At 48.9% G+C, this 19,945-nt stretch overlaps 1 protein-coding gene across 2 annotated transcripts in view; it reads right to left on the reverse strand.

Moving 5' to 3' along the window:
• Window positions 1–448: 448 nt before the first annotated feature.
• The window catches only part of ZFPM1 (zinc finger protein, FOG family member 1), a 93,006-nt gene continuing 73,509 nt past the window's right edge, over window positions 449–19,945 (reverse strand). For both annotated transcript variants that reach the window (XM_070761828.1, XM_070761829.1), the window contains 6 exons: window positions 12,439–12,544; window positions 11,223–11,435; window positions 10,041–10,265; window positions 7,353–7,448; window positions 5,603–5,758; window positions 449–4,903 (listed from right to left, as the gene is read on the reverse strand). In XM_070761828.1, the coding sequence (XP_070617929.1) occupies window positions 2,607–4,903; window positions 5,603–5,758; window positions 7,353–7,448; window positions 10,041–10,265; window positions 11,223–11,435; window positions 12,439–12,544 (3,093 nt within the window). In that variant the 3' untranslated portion in view covers window positions 449–2,606. The remainder of the gene's footprint in view (window positions 4,904–5,602; window positions 5,759–7,352; window positions 7,449–10,040; window positions 10,266–11,222; window positions 11,436–12,438; window positions 12,545–19,945) is intronic.

The raw sequence follows: 19,945 nt of genomic DNA on the forward strand, positions 1-19,945 counted from the left end.
ACCTGGCCAGAGACTTGAGGACCCAACCCCAGAATGGCTCCCAGATCAAATTCCAGCTCAAAAATGGTCCAATCCTGAGAAACCCCCTCCCCAGAACAGCTCCAGGATCAAGGGGGCAGAGCCCCTCCACGTTCCCAAGCAGTTGTGATGAAAGAGCCGGGCTCTGGCGACGTCCAGTGGCCAGAATCATGCCATGCAGGCAACGTGGCTGCCGGTCAGTCTCCTCGCACAAGACTTGAGCCACGTTTCTCCTCTGCTTTCCTTCCCCGACTTGTTTGCCCCATCAGAGTTCCTGGCCTTTGGGAAAAGCCATAGCTTGTCGAGTTATGTCATAACTTGACTTGGCTTCATCAATTATCCCTCTGGGTCACTTTGAATCCACTGACCAAGGGCCCTCGCCTTCCTCTCCTCCCCATGCAAAGTGTCCGTGCAAACACCAGTCGGAGGCCCAGGTTTAATGAACATTTATTTATGTACAAGCTTATACACATAGTTCCCAGGCAGAGGGCTCCCCCGCCCCCCCCCTTCAGTGCTGTCTTGTCTGCATTTCATTTACAGCCCACATCAATTCTACACAACCCACCGGACAACAACGGGGGAAAAGGAAGGAAGGATGGAAAGAAGCAAGGATGAAAGGAAGGAAGGAAGAATGGAAGGAAGGAAGGAAGGAGGGAAAGGAAGGATGGAAAGAAGCAAGGATGGAAGGAAGGAAGGAAGGATGGAAGGAAGGAAGGAATGAAAGGAAAGAAGGTTGGAAGGAAGGAAGGATGGAAAGAAGCAAGGATGGAAGGAAGGGAAGGAAGGAAGGAAGAATGGAAGGAAGGAAGGAAAGGAAGGATGGAAAGAAGCAAGGATGGAAGGAAGGGAAGGAAGGAAGGAAGAATGGAAAGAAGCAAGGATGGAAGGAAGGTAAGTAAGTAAGTAAGGAAGGAAGGTAAGGAAGGAAAGGAAGGAAAGGATGGAAGGAAGGAAAGAAGGAAGGAAGGAAAGGAAGGATGGAAAGAAGCAAGGATGGAAGGAAGGAAGGAAGGAAGGAAGAAAAGAAGGAAGGATGGATGGATGGAAGGAAGGAAGGAAGGAAGGCAGCCTCTTCCAGTTCGCCCAAGGGGCTTTCCGCTAGGCTAGGATGCTACAGCATTTGCCCCACACCTTAGGATGCCCCACATAATCTATCTATCCATAGATATGGAAGTCAAGCTGGGGTATAGTTTCCTGCAAGGATCTCTTCCATCCCATTTCCTCTGCAAAGAGGAACCCCAAAAAGCCCCTGCCCCTTCCAAGCTTCCATGGGGACAGGGGGAAGAGGAATTCATGACTTTTCACCTCCCAGGGCAGCCAACCACTACAGCAGGGTTTGATCTACACCATGATTTAGCTCCGTATCTTTTTCTCAAACAGCCAGACCCGCCAAGGTCTGAAGAGCATGCACAGAGTGTGAATGTGCACCCCTCTACCAACCACGAAAGAGCGGCTCTTCTTTTATTTGGGGGGACCGATGGGAGAGGTGCCTTCCCAGGAAGACAAGGGGTTAGCAGCTCCTGGGCTCTCCCCCTCCTCAATTTTATGCCAGAAAGGCCTGGACTGAGAAGGGGATGCCAGGAACCAAAAAGGGTTGGAAGGGGGAGACAGGGGGAAAAAAACAGCTGGATGCCGGCAGCCTCTTCTCTCTCCAAAAAAGAGAAGGTTCTGCACCATTAGGTGATTTCAGTTTTGTTTTTCGTAGGCGTTTCAGGAAAGAATTGAAATTAAACGTATTTTGGGCGCTCGTACGAAATGCCCAGTGATTCTACAAATGAAATCTTGACGGCTGTCCCTCATCTTCAACATCAGAAGCCCCTGATTCTCCGAGGGCCCCTTTGTACTCAGGACTTTGTCTCTAAGCCGTTTTGGGCCCCTGGCTTTGCCCTCGGAAGTTGGGCCCATGGCTTCCCGGACACTGGGAGGGACGGAGGATGAACGATCTGCTGCCCCAATGAAGTCTAGGCCCACAGCAAGGGGGAAAGAGGCATGGACTTGATCCGAGACCCACAGCCTGAAAGGGTCATCCCAGATGTTTCTTGGGTCCCGGGGGCAGCAAAACCACCACTATGGGGATGAGGGGGGTGGGTGGGAGGAAACGACAAAGAAAATGAAAAAAGAAAGTGGCACTGGGGGAGGGGCTTCCGACTCTTCCTGCAAATGAGCTCCGTTGAGCTTTGGAGGGAAGGGTCCTCCAAATGGCATTCGGGTCTTGCAGCTCCTCACCTGCTATTCCGATCCGACCTCAGCCAACCCTGGACAGCGCGGCCGTGAGAACCGGGAGAGGGGCCGGCCTAGCGTGCCGGGCTGAAGGAAGCCGTCCCCGGGGACACATGCTGGGCCTCTGGCGGAAGCAGGGTCCCTGCAGCCCCCTCCACCTTCCTCTCCCGCCTTCTCCGGCTCCGTTACGGAAGAGCCTCCTCCAAGGCGGCTCTTCATGCAAACCCGGACCTTCCCGGGTTCCGGAGCGAAGGGCAGAGAGCACGCTGGGTGGCCGCAGTCCCCCTTGGCCGCCATGACCGACAAGAGGCCCACGCTCCCGAGAAGGCCAGTGCGGCTCGGGCTTAAGGACAGGCAGGGCTGCTGTGCTACTTGATGTGTTCGGCTGCGTGCGACGAGCAGTAGTACTTCTTGTGGGCGATGAAGGTGGACAGGCTGCTGAACTTGATGTTGCAAAGGCGGCAGTATCGGTGGCTGCCGTTGGCCACGGGGGTGGGCGTCCCTTTGCCGGGAGGGGTCTGCGCCCCTTTGTCCGTATGCCCAGAAGAGGGGGTGCTGGGGAGGGCCTCGGGCAGCGGGGAGAGGGGCAAGGGGATGGAGGGGGAGAGGGGCAGGAGGGGCTGGGGAGAGGCCGTGGGCCGTGGGCTCCCGTTGGACAGGGGAGGGACAGGCGCCTCTTTTCCGTTGAAGCTGTCCTTGGGCAGCCTGGAGGGGGCCGGCTGTGGCGGGGAGGGGGTTGGCCGGGAGGGAAGCGGGCTGCCGTCAGCCAGCGTTCTGGTGGCCTCTATCAACATGGGCCCTGCTTCTGTTTTGGTCACAAACAGTCCGTGGGTGTTCCGGAAGTGCTCTGCCAAGTCTCCCTTCACGGTGCCATTGATGGGGCAGTAGGGGCACACGGCTAGGGGCACCTTGGCACCTGGCAGGTGATGAGCTTTGCCCTCCAGGTAGCGCTGCTGCTGCTGCTGCTGAAGTGGCTCTACGGCAGGGAAGCCGGCTGGTCCAGCCCCTGGGCTCAAGGAAGGCGTCACCTTCTCCACCTTGATGGATACCCCTTCGGGTTCCTCCGCTTGACCCTCCGGGCTGCCTTGGACCTTCCGGGGTGCTGGGGCGGCCCCCTTGATCTTCTGCAGCTGCTCCATGGTAGTGGTCTGCAAGGGCGTGGCCGGGCAATAGTACTTCTTATGGGCCAGGTAGCTGTCGAGGGTGTGGAAGCTGATCCGGCAGGCCGTACACTCGTGGTAGTCCGCTAGGGGAAGGAGAGAGGCGGGGAGCACCCGGCTCCCACTGCTCAGGCGGGGCTTCTTGCTGAGGTCGATGGGGCCCTCGGCATCTGGGCTTGAGCTGGGGGACGGGGTGGCCTTCACCACCGAAATGAGAGCAGGGACCACAGGGAGCCCCTCAGGGCGCGGGACCTCTGGGGAGGCCCCCAATGGGCCGCCGGCATTGTGGATCTCGTACAGCTTGCGGCGTTTGCGAGTGCGGATCGGCTGCGGGAGGAAGGGCAGCTTGCCGGCCGCACTGCTCCGGCGCAGGGGAGGGTCGTGGCGGGAGGCACAGTAGTAGCGCTTGTGCACCATGTAGGTCTCGTGGCGGCTGAAGCGAATGTTGCAGGCTTCGCAGACGGTCCGGTTGGGGTCGTCCTCCGGCTCCTCCACCGAGCTGGCCCCTGGGCTGGGGCTCCCCTCGCTGACGCGCCCAGTCGCATCCGTCTCCGGGGAGGGGCTGGCTTTGGCTGCGCCCTCCTCCACTTTGACCTCTTGCTTGATCTCCAGGGTGGGAGGGGTGGCATTTCCCTCCGGTTCCCCCTCCTGGGCTGCGCTGCTCTCTCCGGGCGACAGACGCGGCCCGGCAGCGGTTGGGCCTTTGGGCGCCGTGGCCGGAGCCGCCTTGGCTTTGCGCAGGACTGAGGGGCTCTCCTCGGCCAGGCGGCGGCTGGAGCAATACAGACGCTTGTGGACGTAGTAGTTGTTGATGTTGTTGAAGGTGATCTCGCACTCAAAGCAGGTTGCGCCCTTGGGCACCGGGGTGCCTGGAAAGAGGGCGGGCGGCACCCCACCGTGGCCTTGCTTTAGGCGGCTGTGCACCAGCTCCGACATCTTGGCCAAGATCTCCGACGCCTGGGGCAGCACCGACGCTTCGTGGCCAAAGAGGTACTGGGGCAGGAAGACGGTGCCGCCGGAGGTGCTGGCGCCAAGCTCGTTGGGCACCGGGCTGGATCCCGGCGTGGGGCTGACGATCTCCGACTTCACCTTCACGGGGTGCAGGCTGTGGGGCGAGGGCACCCTGGAGGACGCCTCCCTCTCGGCCTCGGGTTCAGGAGCCGCCTCTTCTTGGGGGGCTCCCGGAGGGTCTTCCCCCTCGTCTAAAGGCTCTTCCTTGATTTTCAGGGGTGGGGCCCCATCAAACCAGGCAGCAGCCGGACTCTTTTCGTCGGGGGGAGAGCCGTTCCCTACGTCCTCTGGAGGGGAGCCCCTCAGGTCTTGGGAAGGGGATTTGGCGGGGGTCTCCGGTGGGCTCTGCTGAGCAGCTTTGAGCTCTGAGTTGGGCAGAGCTGTCGTGGCCGGGCTATGTAAGACCACGTGCTGCTGGAGGCTGGTCAAGCAACCGGCCACGTAGCCACAGAAGCTGCACTTGAACGTGGAGGAGGAACCCGGAGAATTCAAGCCTGCAGAAGGGAAGATAAACAGAAGGTTGAGACTTCATAGCAATCGCATTTAGACTTATATACCGCTTCAGAGTGCTTTTACATCCCTCTCTAAGCGGTTTACAGAATCAGCATATTGCCCCCAATAATCTGGGTCCTCATTTGACCCACCTCGGAAGGAGGGAAGGCTGAGTCGACCATGAGCCAGTGGTGAGATCTGAACTGCTGAGCACACATGTTGATGACCGTTGGTGTCACCATCATTTACCGACTGCATTAAACAGTTGACCAGGCTTGCACAAATCAAGCCAAAGTCACCTGGTTTTGCATCTTCTAGGAACTCAACTATTTCCTTGCTCTCCAAGGTCATATCCATCCGCCAGGATGAATCCAGAGGAAGCCATCGCTCGTGGCTTATGATTATTATTAACTTGACCAATTGCTTCATCAATTGCTTCCAATACCAATCCACTTACAGCCAGTTCACTCCCTGCCTGTTATTAATATTTTTTTTAATGCAATTTTTAATGAAACAGGTTTGTCAGAGGTCTATCAGCCCCGATTGGACCTCTACCTCCCTCAATGATGAAACGAGGTATTTTGGGTAAGTCAATGTCTGTAGGAAAACCACCAAGCTAAGCTCGAAAAGCATCACCAAGGGCCCCTCATTTCAAACATCCTCCTCTATACGTAAGCTATCTCTGGAACCCCCTCACTTACCCGGGACCATGGGCTTGGTGGTGGAAGCAGGGGTGGTGGGGCCTGGGGAATAGACCTCTCCTTTGGAGCCAGGCTGGCAGATCATGTGATTGGTCACCAGGTGGCTGTAGAGGATGTCCCGAGTGGTGGAGATGAAGCCACAGCTGTGGCAGACACCTGGAAGCACAGGAAAGGGCCTGATTCTCGGTCCGTAGAGCATAAAACTACCTACTTGGGCTGCCAGCATCTCTCTACGATACTCAATGGGAGACACCAGCTATTGAGTCTGAGGACATCTACATGCAAAACTGGTGGTCCACCAATAGCAATAGCATTTAGACTTATATACTGCTCCATAGTGCTTTATAGCCCTCTCTAAGCTGTTTACAGAACCAGCCTTTTGCCCCCAACAATCTGGGTCCTCATTTGACCCACCTCAGAAGGATGGAAGGTTTGAGTCAACCTTGAGCTGGTGGTGAGATTTGAACTGCTGAACTACAGCTGTCAGTTAGCTGAAGAAGCCTGCAGTGCTCTAACCACTGTGCCACCCTGGCTCTTAATAGCCTAGATTTCAGTTACATGAGTCCCAGGAGAAGGGCGGCATAGAAATCGGATTAATAAATGAATAATAAATAAGTACTGATACTGCTGGAGACCAAGTGTGCAGTGGATGGGATGAAGCAGCTTATATGGACAAAGGTGACTTAGAAGCGTAGTAAATGAACTGATTACAATCATTTAGGTCTATCTATTGCCGTGTTTCCCAACCTTGGCAACTTGAAGATATTTGGACTTCAACTCCCAGAATTACCAACCACGTCTGCATCTACTCCTCTTTCAGTCAAATAATATTTTCTCACGTTGCTTCTGATCTTTTCCCCAACTAACTTCAGATTGTGCCCCCTTGTTCCTGTGTTCACTTTCCTATTAAAAACACACTTCCCTCCCAAACCTTATTTAACCCTTTAACATATTTAAATATTTCGATCCTGTCCCCCCTTTCCCTTCTGTCCTCCAGACTCTACAGATTGAGTTCATGAAGTCTTTCCTGATAAGTTTTATGCTTAAGACCTGCCACCATTTTTGTAGCCCGTCTTTGGACCCGTTCAATTTTGTCAATATCTTTTTGTAGGCGAGGTCTCCAGAACAGAACACATTATTATTCCAAATGTGGTCTCACCAGCGCTCTATACAGCAGGGTCACAATCTCCCTCTTCCTGCTTGTTATACCTCTAGCTATGCAGTCAAACTTCCTACTTGCTTTCCCTACCGCCCGACCACACTGCTCACCCATTTTGAGACTGTCAGAAATCGCTACCCCTAAATCCTTCTCTTCTGAAGTTTTTGCTAGCACAGAACTGCCAATACAATACTCAGATTGAGGATTCCTTTTCCCCAAGTGCATTATTTTACATTTGGAAACATTAAACTGCAGTTTCCATTGCTTTGACCATTTATCTAGTAAAGCTAAATCATTTACCATATTACAGACGCCTCTGTAACAGCCAAGCATTTTACTTGCTTTCCCTACCGCCTGACCGCACTGTTCACCCAAGTCCACAACCGATTCACCTCAACCGTGAGAGAGCTCAAGAGGGAATTCTTGGCAGTAGGACCCTGGGCAGAATAGAAACTTTTACCGCCAGCAATGGAGCCTCCCTCTGGCCTTGCACAAGGGTTGGTGAACCAGGGAGAGTGACATGTCCAGAGCTCATGGGTATCGGAGAAGGATTTCTTCCGCGCCGTACTTCCAGCCCCGAATTCAACTTACCATTCAAGGTGTCCGTGTGTACTTTGAGATGTCGCTCACAATTTGCTTTTGTTGTAAAGGCGGACAAACAGATGAGGCAGACAAATGGCCTTTCTCCTGAAAAAAGAATCCAGGCGTGAATTGTAGGACTGGGACAAAAATGGTGTTATTTCTTTCTTTTTTTAAAATTTAGAAATTTTTTATTTACAAACACATAATACAAAAAAACCCCCAACCACATTTAAAAGCATTGGACGTTACATAGCAGATCTGTTTAACGTTTCTCATAATACTCATCTTATGCTTGCACATTAATTAATAATTAGGTAATTAATATTTACAGGTTATTATACATTATTCTCTTAAAAAGATCTTTCCTTTAAAAAAAAATAATTTTATTGATTATAAAGAAGAAAACTAACTAACAAACAAACATAACACGTAAGACATGACAAAACATTTAAATGAGCATTTCCAAAATGTAAACTAGCTGGTAAACATCACAAAAGTGAAAACTTAATGCTATGACTATAAAGAGTGATTTTCATGGATATATCGAATTGATATATATTAATTTATCACTAAGTAGGGATAACATATATAAGTTGAGATTAACATAATTTACATTTTCATTCTTATTTTGCATATACCGTATTTGGAACTTATATAGTCAAATTTAAACTCTATAGAATTGTAATGATACCATCCAAAGATCTTTACTATTGATTTGTCAACTATATTGTTGACCGTTAAGTTGCGACTTTAAAGATTTAGTTCAGATTTTTTTTTTAGCCGTTTTAATTTATAATGTTCCTAAAAGTTTTTGGATCTTTCCTATTTCCACATTTCCCCCGGGTATTTTAATATCTTTCTTTATCAATCATTGGATCTATTATTCTGACTGTACATCACTTCCTCCCCCTCTTTTCTTCCCATCTAATAATAAAACCTATCCCAGCATTTAAAGTGAGTCATCTTTATTCTTTAATTTCTGTGTTAGGTTGTCCATTTCACCCCTCAACATTATTTTTCCAATAATCTCTTCTTCTTTTGGTAAATCATTAGTTTTCCGTGATTGTGGAAAGGTTAATCTGATAGCTGTGGTCATATGCAGGACCAAATTTCTCCCTTGCTATTCCCAATAAAAAAAAGTTCTGGTTTTTTTCTCTATTTTCTTATTTAAAATTTCTTCTAGCCATCCCTGAATTTTATCCCAAAAGATTTTAACCTTTTTGCCGCCCCACCATATATGATAGTAAGTGCCCCATTCTTTTTTTACATTTCCAGCTGATGGGGGCCCCTTAAAAAAGTCGGCTGGACTTTGGCAGGGCTGCAGGAGATGCCCAAGGCTGAGACCTTACTGCTAGTGATTAGACTTTATCTTAGAGAATAACCCACAATGGTACCCAGACTTCCTGTCAATCTCAGAATATGAACACGTGTAGGATTTGTTGTGAGTGCTCCTTGTCCATCTCAGGTCATGTCAGATTGTGAGGAGCATGGGGGGGGGAGGGTGTTTGTCAGCTGATGCAGAGAGTGAGAGTGAGGGAGAAAGTGAGTGAACCCGAGGAACCACTAGAGGGAGCTGATATAACAATGGGAGAGTGGTCCCAGTCAGAGGATGAGGAAGACATTAGAGGGGAAAGTCAGTGGATAGACCCTCGCTGGAGGAGATTGCTCAGAAGGCGAGAGGAGTTGCAGAGTGAAAGGTATTAGTGTACAGCCTTAGCCTCTTTGGTTCCAGGCAGTATAAAGGCAAAGGTTTTGGGGAATTTGGGTGTGGAGTTTCAACGTTGTTCAATGGAAGAGGTTTTAGAGTGGGGGGGGGTGTGTGCTTGAACAAGGCTTCAAAACCATGATTTCTGCCTCAATAAAAGATATTCTCTGCTGGAGGATTTTTGCTCGTGGTTTCATATGCATAAATGACAAATGGACTTTGTTATCTAAGGCAGCGACTTTTAACCTTTTTTGAGCCGTGGCACATTTTTTACATTTACGAAACCCTGGGGCACATTGAGCCGGGGGGGGGGGGGCACTAAAAAAAGTTTGGACAAAAAAATTCTCTCTCTCTTCCTCCCTTTCGCATTATTTCTCTCTCCCTCCCTCTTTCTCTCTCTCTCCATCCCTTTTTCTTTCTCTTCTTCCTTCCTCTCTTTTTTGCTCTCTCTCCCTCCCTACCTCCCTCTATGTCTTTCTCTCTCTCCTTCCCTCCCTGTTTCTCTCTCTCTCTTGCTTTCTTTCTCTCTCTCTTGTTCTCTTTCTCTCTTGCTTTCTTTCTCTCTCTCTTGCTTTCTTTCTTTCTCTCTTCCTTTCTTTCTCTCTCTGAGCTTCGCGGCACACCTGACCATGTCTCACGGCACACTAGTGTGCCATGGCACACTGGTTGAAAAACACTGATCTAAGGAATGCCGATTAGGATAACACAAAGCCTTTCCCAGACTTTGTTGAGAGAAAAACCACTCCCTTTTCCTTGCCGTTCAAATCTGCTTTTCACTTTGTGTGCTTTTATCAAGAAAGGGTTTGATTTTACCATGAAATAAGGGGCTTTTGAGTCGGTGGGTTCGCTCCGAGGGCCGTGCAAAGAACAGGATTGAGACCTCTGAAAGCTGGGGTGAGTTTGAGCTTTTTACCTGAACTGGGGTCCCTTCTCCCTGAACTCAGCCCCTCCCCACCCAAGCGGGATGCTCCCGGGAATGGCGCAGTTCTTACCGCTGTGGCTGCGCATGTGGATCTCCAGGGAGCTGGCACTGGGGCAGCTCTTCTGGCACTGGGGAAAGGGGCAAACGCGCTCGTTGGGGTAGGCCTCCTTGGGCTTCTCGTCCAGGGTGGGCGACGTGGGGTTCTGCCGGCTGGCGCAGTAGTACATCAGGTGAGCCTGCAGGTTCCGCTCGCTCCGGTACCAGATGCCACAGTCCTTGCAGGGAAAGACGTCCTCTGGAAGGCAGAAGAGGATCCGGGAAGGGGGAAGAACCGGGAATCATCCAAGGGGTTTAGGGCAGGAGACCAGCCCTTTGCTGATCAAAGATCCCCCATCCGACCAGCCCTCATGGAGGCCAGACAGAAAGCTCAGGGGCTGCTTTGAGCATCCTTCATTTTCAGCCTGGTCCAAAAAGATGGGATTATAACGGGAATAAGCGGGAATAAGCGGATTTATTCCTGTAATAATAAGATATAGAGCAAGGCACCTTCTTTCATAGGTGGTGGTTGTGCCCTGAAGCTAAGCGGTATTGGAGGAAAATATATGCAGGAAATAACAAGAGTTTACACCTGAATTCTTCTTACTAGGAATTATTAGGAAACAATATCCTAAAAACATCAAATATCTATTATTAAACATTGGGACAGTGGCAAGGATCATATATAGAAACATAGAAGACTGACGGCAGAAAAAGACCTCATGGTCCATCTAGTCTGCCCTTATACTATTTTCTGTATTTTATCTTACAATGGATATATGTTTATCCCAGGCAGGTTTAAATTCAGTGACTGTGGATTTACCAACCACATCTGCTGGAAGTTTGTTCCAAGCATCTACTACTCTTTCAGTGAAATCATATTTTCTCATGTTGCTTTTGATCTTTCCCCCAACTAACCTCAGATTGTGTCCCCTTGTTCTTGTGTTCACTTTCCTATTAAAAACACTTCCCTCCTGGACCTTATTTAACCCTTTAACGTATTTAAATATGGGCAACGGTTGAAAGGTTCCCAAACAGGTTCTCAGACAGGTCAGCGAATGGTGGGAGGACCCGTTAAGGCCAGCCCCAAGGCTGGGACTGGCAGTCTACTCCAGCCGAAGAGCAGCTGCGTGGACTCCAACTCCCAGAATCCCCAGGGGTTGGCCTCCGTGGCCCTAGCAGGGACGGCTGTAGCAAGGCACAACCGATCGCTTACTGTTGACAACTGCCGTGGCTAAGATGGCCGCCATGCCCGCTTGCTGTGGAAGCAGCTGGATTTCGGAAGGCAGAGCCACGGGGGCAACGGACTCCCCACCCCCTTCGATCTTCACAGTGTGGTTGGGGATCCCCATTGGTTCAGCCATGACGAACGCCTTCAGCGCATCCCCTTCGGAAAGAGGCCTGGTGGTTTTACACCAAATGGAGTCATCTGGAAATGGAGGAGAAGGAAAATAGGACACAATTATGTTTTCTGAAGCAGCAGCGTCCAGCCTCAGTTCTTGTGTGCGCTGTGAAAAGGCCAAGATTTTGCCCAAAGACGCTCTCTCTCTCTCCCTCTATCTATCTTCTATCTATCATCTATCTATCTATCTATCTATCTATCTATCTATCTATCTATCTATCTATCTATCTATCTATCTTCTATCTTTCATGTATGTATGTATGTATCTATCTATCACCTATGTATGCATGTATCTATCTGTCTGTCTGTCTGTCTGTCTGTCTATCTATCTATCATCTATATATGCATGTATGTATGTATGTATGTATGTATGTATGTATCTATCTATCTATCTATCTGTCTAGCTATCATCTATGTATGCATGTATGTATGTATCTATCTGTCTATCATCTATGTATGCATGTATGTATGTATCTACCTATCTACCTACCTATCATCTATGTATCTGTCTACCTACCTACCTATCATCTATGTATCTACCTACCTACCTACGTACCTACCTATCTATCATCTATGTATGTATCTACCTACCTACCTGCCTACCTATCATCTATGTATCTACCTACCTACCTACCTATCATCTATGTTTGTATCTACCTACCTACCTACCTACCATCTATGTATGTATCTACCTACCTATCTACCTATCTTTCTATCTATCATTTGTGTATGTATCTACCTACCTACCTATCATCTACCTACCTGCCTACCTACCTATCCTCTTGTGACTCTGAGGACTCAAATTCAACTGACTAATTGTGCCAAGAGCCTTAAAGGGCAGGCGGGAGCATCACTGTCCTATTTAGCTGCTGTTTCAAAACACCTGTTTGATTTTTTTGGGAATCTTTGTACTGGTTATTCCATGCAATGCACAGAGCTGCAGAAAGGTGGCAGTGTTGGACCACACATTCACCAAACACACACTCACCCCCCCCCACCCCCAGGCATGGCTGGCTGCTCGAATACCCACCTTTCTTGTAGATGACCGAATTGGCATCCCCTTCGCCCGGAACCAAGGAAAGCTTGGCCAGCCAGCAGGTGTCGTCCTGCAGAAGCAGCGTCACGGGTGGGTTCAGCTGAGGAGAGAAAAGAAGTGGGTCGAATGTGTCCGTCAAAACAGGGTCCACTCTGAACTCCGGCAAAAACGACACTGGTTGCCGCTATTGGAAGACCAACCTCAGGTCCAGAAGAAGCAGAGCATGATAAAGTCTGGGAGAAGGTTCATGGTTGGTTAGAAAAAAGATTAAGGAAAAAAATGATCAAACAATTAGAAACATAGAAACATAGAAGACTGATGGCAGAAAAAGACCTCATGGTCCATCTAGTCTGCCCTTATACTATTTCCTGTCTTTTATCTTAGGATGGATCTATGTTTATCCCAGGCATGTTTAAATTCAGTAACTGTGGATTGACCAACCACGTCTGCTGGAAGTTTGTTCCAAGAATCTACTCTTCTTTCAGTCAAATAATATTTTCTCACGTTGCTTCTGATCGTTCCCCCAACTAACTTCATATTGTGTCCCCTTGTTCTTGTGTTCACTTTCCTATTAAAAACACTTCCCTCCTGAACCTTATTTAACCCTTTAACATATTTAAATGTTTCGATCATGTCCCCCCCTTTTCCTTCTGTCCTCCAGACTATACAGATTGAGTTCATGAAGTCTTTGCTGATAGGTTTTATGCGTAAGACCTTCCACCATTCTTGTAGCCCGTCTTTGGACCCGTTCGATTTTGTCAATATCTTTTTGTAGGTGAGGTCTCCAGAACTGAACACAGTATTCCAAATGTGGTCTCACCAGCGCTCTATATAGCAGGATCATAATCTCCCTCTTCCTGCTTGTTATACCTCTAGCTATGCAGCCAAGCATCCTACTTGCTTTCCCTACTGCCCGACCACACGGCTCACCCATTTTGAGACAGAAATCACTACCCCTCAATCCTTCTCTTAAGAAGATATACGTGATATAGTATAGCATTATAAATATGTCAATGCTTAATAATAAATAACACAGAGATTGTTAAGTATAATGTTAAAGAAGTAGTAGGTAAATAAGAATATATATCATTTCTAGAAATTGTATGTAAAACATTACTCCAAAAGTTTCTGATAAGAGCAGGGCGGGAAAAAAAGACCCTATATATGTTTTATGTTTGGTGTTGTTCTGGGTCTGCCGATTAAATAAAAAAAATTAATATTTTTTTTTTAAAAAAGGAAGATCAACCTCAGCTGGGCCAAAGTTGGCCTTCTCTGGATCCCGTTAGCCAAGCAATACCGACTGGCCGGGTCGCAGGGAGGGGCCTTCTCTGTGGTGGCTCCAGTCCTCTGGAATCAACTCCCGCCAGAGATAAACGCTACGCCCACCCTCCTGGACTTCCAAAAGGCTTTAAAAACATGGCTTTGCCCACAGGCCTGGGGCCGTTGAGCGACAGCGCTCTGCTCTGGCCAGTAAAAACGAATGATGGATGGATGGTGTTTTAATGCTGGGGTTTAAAATTTTGTATTTTTGTTTTATTCCTGTATGCCACCCTGAGTCCATCAGGAGAGAGACAGCCCATAAATCGAAGACATAAATAAAAATAATTTATTTATTTATTTAATTCGACTTCATAATAAACTAACCCAACATGCATACCTGACATTCATACAACCTGGCCATGATAGTTGTTAATTCATGGCCTCCAGGCCTGTCGGCATAGCCAGGTCTTTGTGGCCTTACGGAAAGCCAGTAGGCTGGGAGAAGTACGGACATCGAGGGAGGGGGGAAGTTGGTTCCATAGAGCTGGGGCCGCCACAGAGAACGTCCTGCCAACCTGCATTGCTTAGTCAACAGGACCCAGAGGAGGCCAACTCTGTGTGCTCTTATAGGTCTCTAGGAATTGTGCGGCAGTTGATGGTCCCATAAATAATAAAAAGATGATAATAATAAAGAAACAATACATTTATAAGCTACTCTGGATGGCGAGTGATAATGCCACGTCCCATTCAAACAGGCAGGAATTGACTCAATTGATCGATGCTGGGAGGGGGCAGGTTGGGTTTCGTGGCCACGCGTGTCTCCTGGGCCGTGTCTAGGTCAGTGGGTGGCTTCCCTCCTCGCTCCAGCGGTGATGCGATCCACGTGGCCACGGAGCGGAGCCCGGAGCTCACTTCCCCTCCGGACGGCGGCCACGCAGCAGCTCCGAGGCGTCAGGGGGGCCTCCGCCCAAGGACAGCCCGCCTCCCCCCCCTTGTGGAAAGTGACCCGGCTGCCACGGCGGCCCCAGCACGAACACAACTAGCTTGTTATTTCCTCTTCTTCGTCACCCGCAGGCCAAACCGTGCTGGTTGGGGAGGAAGCAGCCACTTCACCCCTCACCTCGGTGGTGTGCAGGGAGGAAAAGAGATTAGAGGGAGGGGGGAGGAGAGGACAGATTGCTGGAGTGAAGGGGGGGGCAGCCAGCCAAGCTTGAGCCCCACTTTAGAAAGAGAAAATAAAGGCACAGGGGCCGGGGGGGGGGGCTCAGCAGTGATAGGAAGGGATGGGCAGCGGTGGACATTGAAGCCACCTTGCTTGAGCCCCCCAGGACCCCCATAGAAGGCTCAGAAAGTGTCTGGAGAGAACAAGATGGTCTAAGCATTCGTCTTGGATTTTCTCTTGTTGAAGTCCCATCCATCAAATGTTAGCAATAGCAATATAGCCATAGCCTTTAGACTTATATGCCGCTTCGTAGTGCTTTTACAGTTCTCTCTAAGCGGTTTACAGAGTCGGCCTCTTGCAAACCCCAACAATCTGGGTCCTTGTCTGATCCAACTCGGAAGGATGGAAGGAGGGAGACGGGATGGAGGGAGGGAGGGAGGGAGGAAGGAAGGAATAGCAATAGCATTTAGACTTATATACCACTCCACAGTGCTTAACAGCCCTCACTAAGCGGTTTAAAAAGTCAGCATTTTGCCCCCAACAATCTTGTCCTCATTTTATCCACCAAAAAAGGAAGGAAGGAAAGAGGGAGGGAGGGAGAGAGAGAGAGGGGATGGGTGGATGGATGGAGGGAGGGAGGGAGGAAGGAATAGCCATGGCATTTAGACTTATATACCACTTCACAGTGCTTGACAGCCCTCTCTAAACGGTTTACAGAGTCAGCCTCTTGCCCCCAACAATCATGGTCAGACCATTTTCTACTGCGGCTTGACTTCCTGGCTCCAATCCTCCCTCGCAGGGAGGCGGAACCGACCAGGTGGTTCTGCCCCAGACGCCTGATGGACCCAGAGGGCTTTTAGAGGGCGCTTGGGGTCATCCCAGATGCACTCGTCCACAGTTTGGCAGAGTCTCTTGCCGTGGCCTGGAACCGCTGCTGATCTTTCCCCCAACTGACCTCAGATTGTGCCCCCTTGTTCTTGTGTTCACTTTCCTATTAAATAAAAACACCCGAACCTTATTTAACCCTTTAGTCCGAATCTTTTTTGACCCCGTAAATTCTATTGTAAGTCTGTCCATTTCAGCACATTCATAAATATTGTTAATTATCCTACTTTCTGCAGGAATATCTGGGTTTTTCCAAAAGTGTGCAAACACTATCCTGACTGTGGTTCGTTCCCCCACAACCAATAACCAGTTGTGTCTGGTTCAAGCAACCTGCTCTCCAGCGAAAGCCAGCGGTTTCTCAACACCCTGCAATTTCCTCTCTAGGTATTAATGTGGTTTGCTGCTTATGGACCCACCCTCTGCGCTCTGGGGCTCAGACCCAAGTGGCAGGTTTTGTTTTGCTTCCCAATCCCGTGTAGCTTGCAAGATTCACCCCTTCTCTGAAATTTGGAGGGGTTTTCTTCTCTATTTCAAGGCCCTGTTTGAACATAGAAACATAGAAGACTGACGGCAGAAAAAGACCTCCTGGTCCATCTAGTCTGCCCTTATACTATTTCCTGTATTTTATCTTAGGATGGATCTATGTTTATCCTAGGCAGGTTTAAATTCAGTGACTGTGGATTTATCTACCACGTCTGCTGGAAGTTTGTTCCAAGGATCTACTACTCTTTCAGTGAAATAATATTTTCTCATGTTGCTTTTGATCTTTCCCCCAACTAACTTCAACGAGCATGGCAAGTTAAGATGCCAACCAGAGAATAATATTACGTTCCTTCGAAAGCGATAGACCTGAGCTCTTCTTCTAACAAGGGGCTAAAGGGAAAAAAAATTGCCACTTTTCAACTGCTGCTGAATATGGAGGTTCAAATTTGCACTTTTTCCAAAACACCCTGTTGGCTCCAAAATTCTCTCAACGCTGTCAAACTATTTACCCGAGTCTGCACTGGTATTACTACTACTTTTTTCTCATCATTCCTATCACCCCTTTCCTCCCATTTATGACTGTATGACTGCCACTTGTTGCTTGTATCCTTAAGATTTTTATGAATATTGATTCATAAAAATTTAATCCCTGTGGCAATAAACAAATAATAAGTGCTTATTTCAAGGTTCATTATATATACACTGCTCAAAAATATATATAAAGGGAACACAGAATATAACTCCCAAGTCAATCAAACTTCTGTGAAATCAAACTGTCCACTTAGGAAGCAACACTGATTGACAATCAATTTCATGTGCTGTTGTGCAAATGGAATAGTTGTGCAAATGAAATATTCGATGAGGATATTTCATTCATTCAGATCTAGGATGTGTTATTTGAGTGTTCCCTTCATGGGTACAGGTATGAAGGTCTTGGCATATTCGGGTTTCTTCCCGTGTAAGTTTCAGAGATTTCTCGTCGAAATGTCACCAGAAATCTCTGAAACTTACACGGGAAGAATATATATATACCAGTGGGTATGGCTAGCTGATGAGGCCAAAAGAAGGCTGAAATAGATCTATCCTAGTCTCCCTTAATTTTCAAATTCAGCAAAAAAAACATGTGACACATACAGATAGAATTGTCGGCTATCAATATAATTAACTGCCTTGGAAATGGCCCTGGGTTGGGCTGAGAGGCAAATAAGGAGCTGTGATGTTCCTTCAATACACCAGGGTGATTCGACACAAAAATATGTAACTCAACCCTGGTGCAGAGCTGAAGGGATTGGATACTGTAGCCTAGAGGAAAATTCTCTGCCTTACAAGGCAAAGGTTGCAGGTTCAAGTCCCAGTGAGGGTATGGCTAGCTGATGAGGCCAAAATAAGGCCGAAATAGATCTATCCTAGTCTCCCTTAATTTTCAAATTCAGCAAAAACATGTGATACTCACACACACATATATATAATTCTTTGGGAAGCACGGTAGCTGCTGAAGTAAAAACGGTCCAGCACATGTGTCCCCTTTGAGGGAGAACGACCCTGGAGGGGAGGAAGAGGAGGGTCTGGAAGAAGGTCCTGGGCTGCCCCCCCTTGCCGCCTGCCCCATTTCGCTCCTGCTCAGCCCCCGCACCTCCCTGCGCTGCTAATGAATATTAATGAGAAGGAAGGAGGGCGAGGGGGAAAAATTAATCTGCCTGATCCTTCAATGGCTGCAGCAGTAACGATATAAAATCTAATTATCCGTCCCAATATTTCTAAACCCTCCACTCCGACTGACAGTCTTGGTCGGTTTAAGGCTTATCGGTCCGAGGAGCAGAGTGCTCAAGGCTTGATAATCACACACACGTGCAAGCTCCTCTCTCTCTCTCTCTCTTTCTTGCACACGCTCACACACAGAGCAAAGACACACACTTTTGCTGACAGTACAAAAAGAAGAACCTTCCAAGACGTCTGGGCCTCTGATTGCACGTGTCCAAAAACGGGGGAGGAAGGAAGGAAGGAAGGAAGGAAGGAAGGAAGGAAGGCTCTTCCAATTTGCTCAAGGTGGTTTCTGCTAGGCTAGGGGGCTACAGGAGCTACAGGAAGGAAGGAAGGAAGGAAGGGAGAATGAGAAGGAAGGAAGAAAGGAAGAAAGGAAATGAGAAGGAAGGAAGAAAGGAAGGAAGGAAATGAGAATGAGAAGGAAGGAAGGAGGGAGGGAGGGAGGAAGGAATGATGGAAGGAAGGAAAGAAGGGCAATAGCACTTAGACTTATATACCGCTTCACATTGCTTTACCGCCCTCTCTAAGTGGTTTACAGAGTCAGCCTCTTGCCCCCAACAATCTGGGTCCTCATTTGACCCACCTCGGAAGGATGGAAGGCTGAGCCAACCTTGAGCTGGTCAGCACTGAACTCCTGGCAGTGGTCAGCACTGAACTCCTGCAATACTGTATTCTAACCATTGGGAGAGAAGTAAGGAAGGAAGAAAGGAAGGAAATGAGAAGGAGAAGGAAGGAAGAAAGGAAGGAACGATGGAAGGAAGGAACGATGGAGGGAGTGAGGGAGGAAGGAATAGCAATAGCATTTAAACTCATATACCACTTCATAGTGCTTTACAGCCCTTTCTAAGCAGTTTACACACTCAGCCTCTTGCCCCCAACAATCTGGGTCTTCATTTGACCCACCTGGGAAGGATGGAAGGCTGAGTCAACTACAGCCAGCAGTCAGCAGAAACAGCTTGCAGTACTGCACTCTAACCACTGCATCACCAAGGCTCTTAACGGAGGACTTCACCATGAATCAACCTCCTATGCACGAAGGGCCACCAACCCACCACTCATCGTCTGCTTTGAAGGATCTCCCCAACCAAGGAGAAACGGATTTCTCTTGTCAAAGCAGGATGAGATGGGGGCACAATGAGGTGGGGGCACTTTGAGGGATGCTCCATAAGGCGAGATAGGTACCTGCTAGGCCTCTGAGGAGGGCCCAGTAGCCACAGTAAGGACCCTTTCGCAGAACATTCAGGGGGAGAGTACTGGGAACCCTCCCCCCACCCAGGACTGATGAAGGTTGAGGCTTCCAGAGAGCCCAAAAATGGTGAAAGGCTGAGGGGCAGGAGGGTCTTTCTCCCCCTCCCAGCCAAAGGAAAAAAGAGGGTGGGCGAAAGAGAGAGAGAGAGTGAGAGAGAGAGAGTGAGAGTGAGAGAGAGAGAGAGAGGGCTGGGGATTGTCAGTGTAGCTGGATAAGGAAACCCTCGCTGAAACAGGAGCAAAAATATTTAGACAATAAATGAAGTATCAGAAGAAAGCAGAGCGGCCTATCTTTAAGAAATCAATCATCCTGTACCGGTTGTCTGGACCGACGGCGCCACAGGAGAGATAGCTGCCGGACTGGCAAGATAAGGGTTAATCAAGGGTTTAATTCAGCACACACACACAAAGAGATAAATGGGGGGAGCAGAGGGAGGCGAGAGAGGGAGAGAAAGTGCCCCCCCCCCCGAGCCCGATACTCTTGGCAGGGAAAAGTTGGACCGGCTCTCCAGCCCTGGCCCTGCCCTGGCCACGATTGCCGGGATGGTGCCAGAGGGAGGAAGAAGGGGGTGTCTCCTGCTTCTCCCCAGCAGCAGGCAAGTGGGGGCATCCAAATCACCCCGTGGTTCCCTTTCTGGTTCTGGGCACTTTGATGCTCTCGGTGTTGGCTCATAAATCATGCCAGGTGGGCAGCCTTTG

This window comes from Erythrolamprus reginae, chromosome 9 (genome assembly GCF_031021105.1).
Source record: "Erythrolamprus reginae isolate rEryReg1 chromosome 9, rEryReg1.hap1, whole genome shotgun sequence".
NCBI lineage: Eukaryota > Metazoa > Chordata > Lepidosauria > Squamata > Dipsadidae > Erythrolamprus > Erythrolamprus reginae.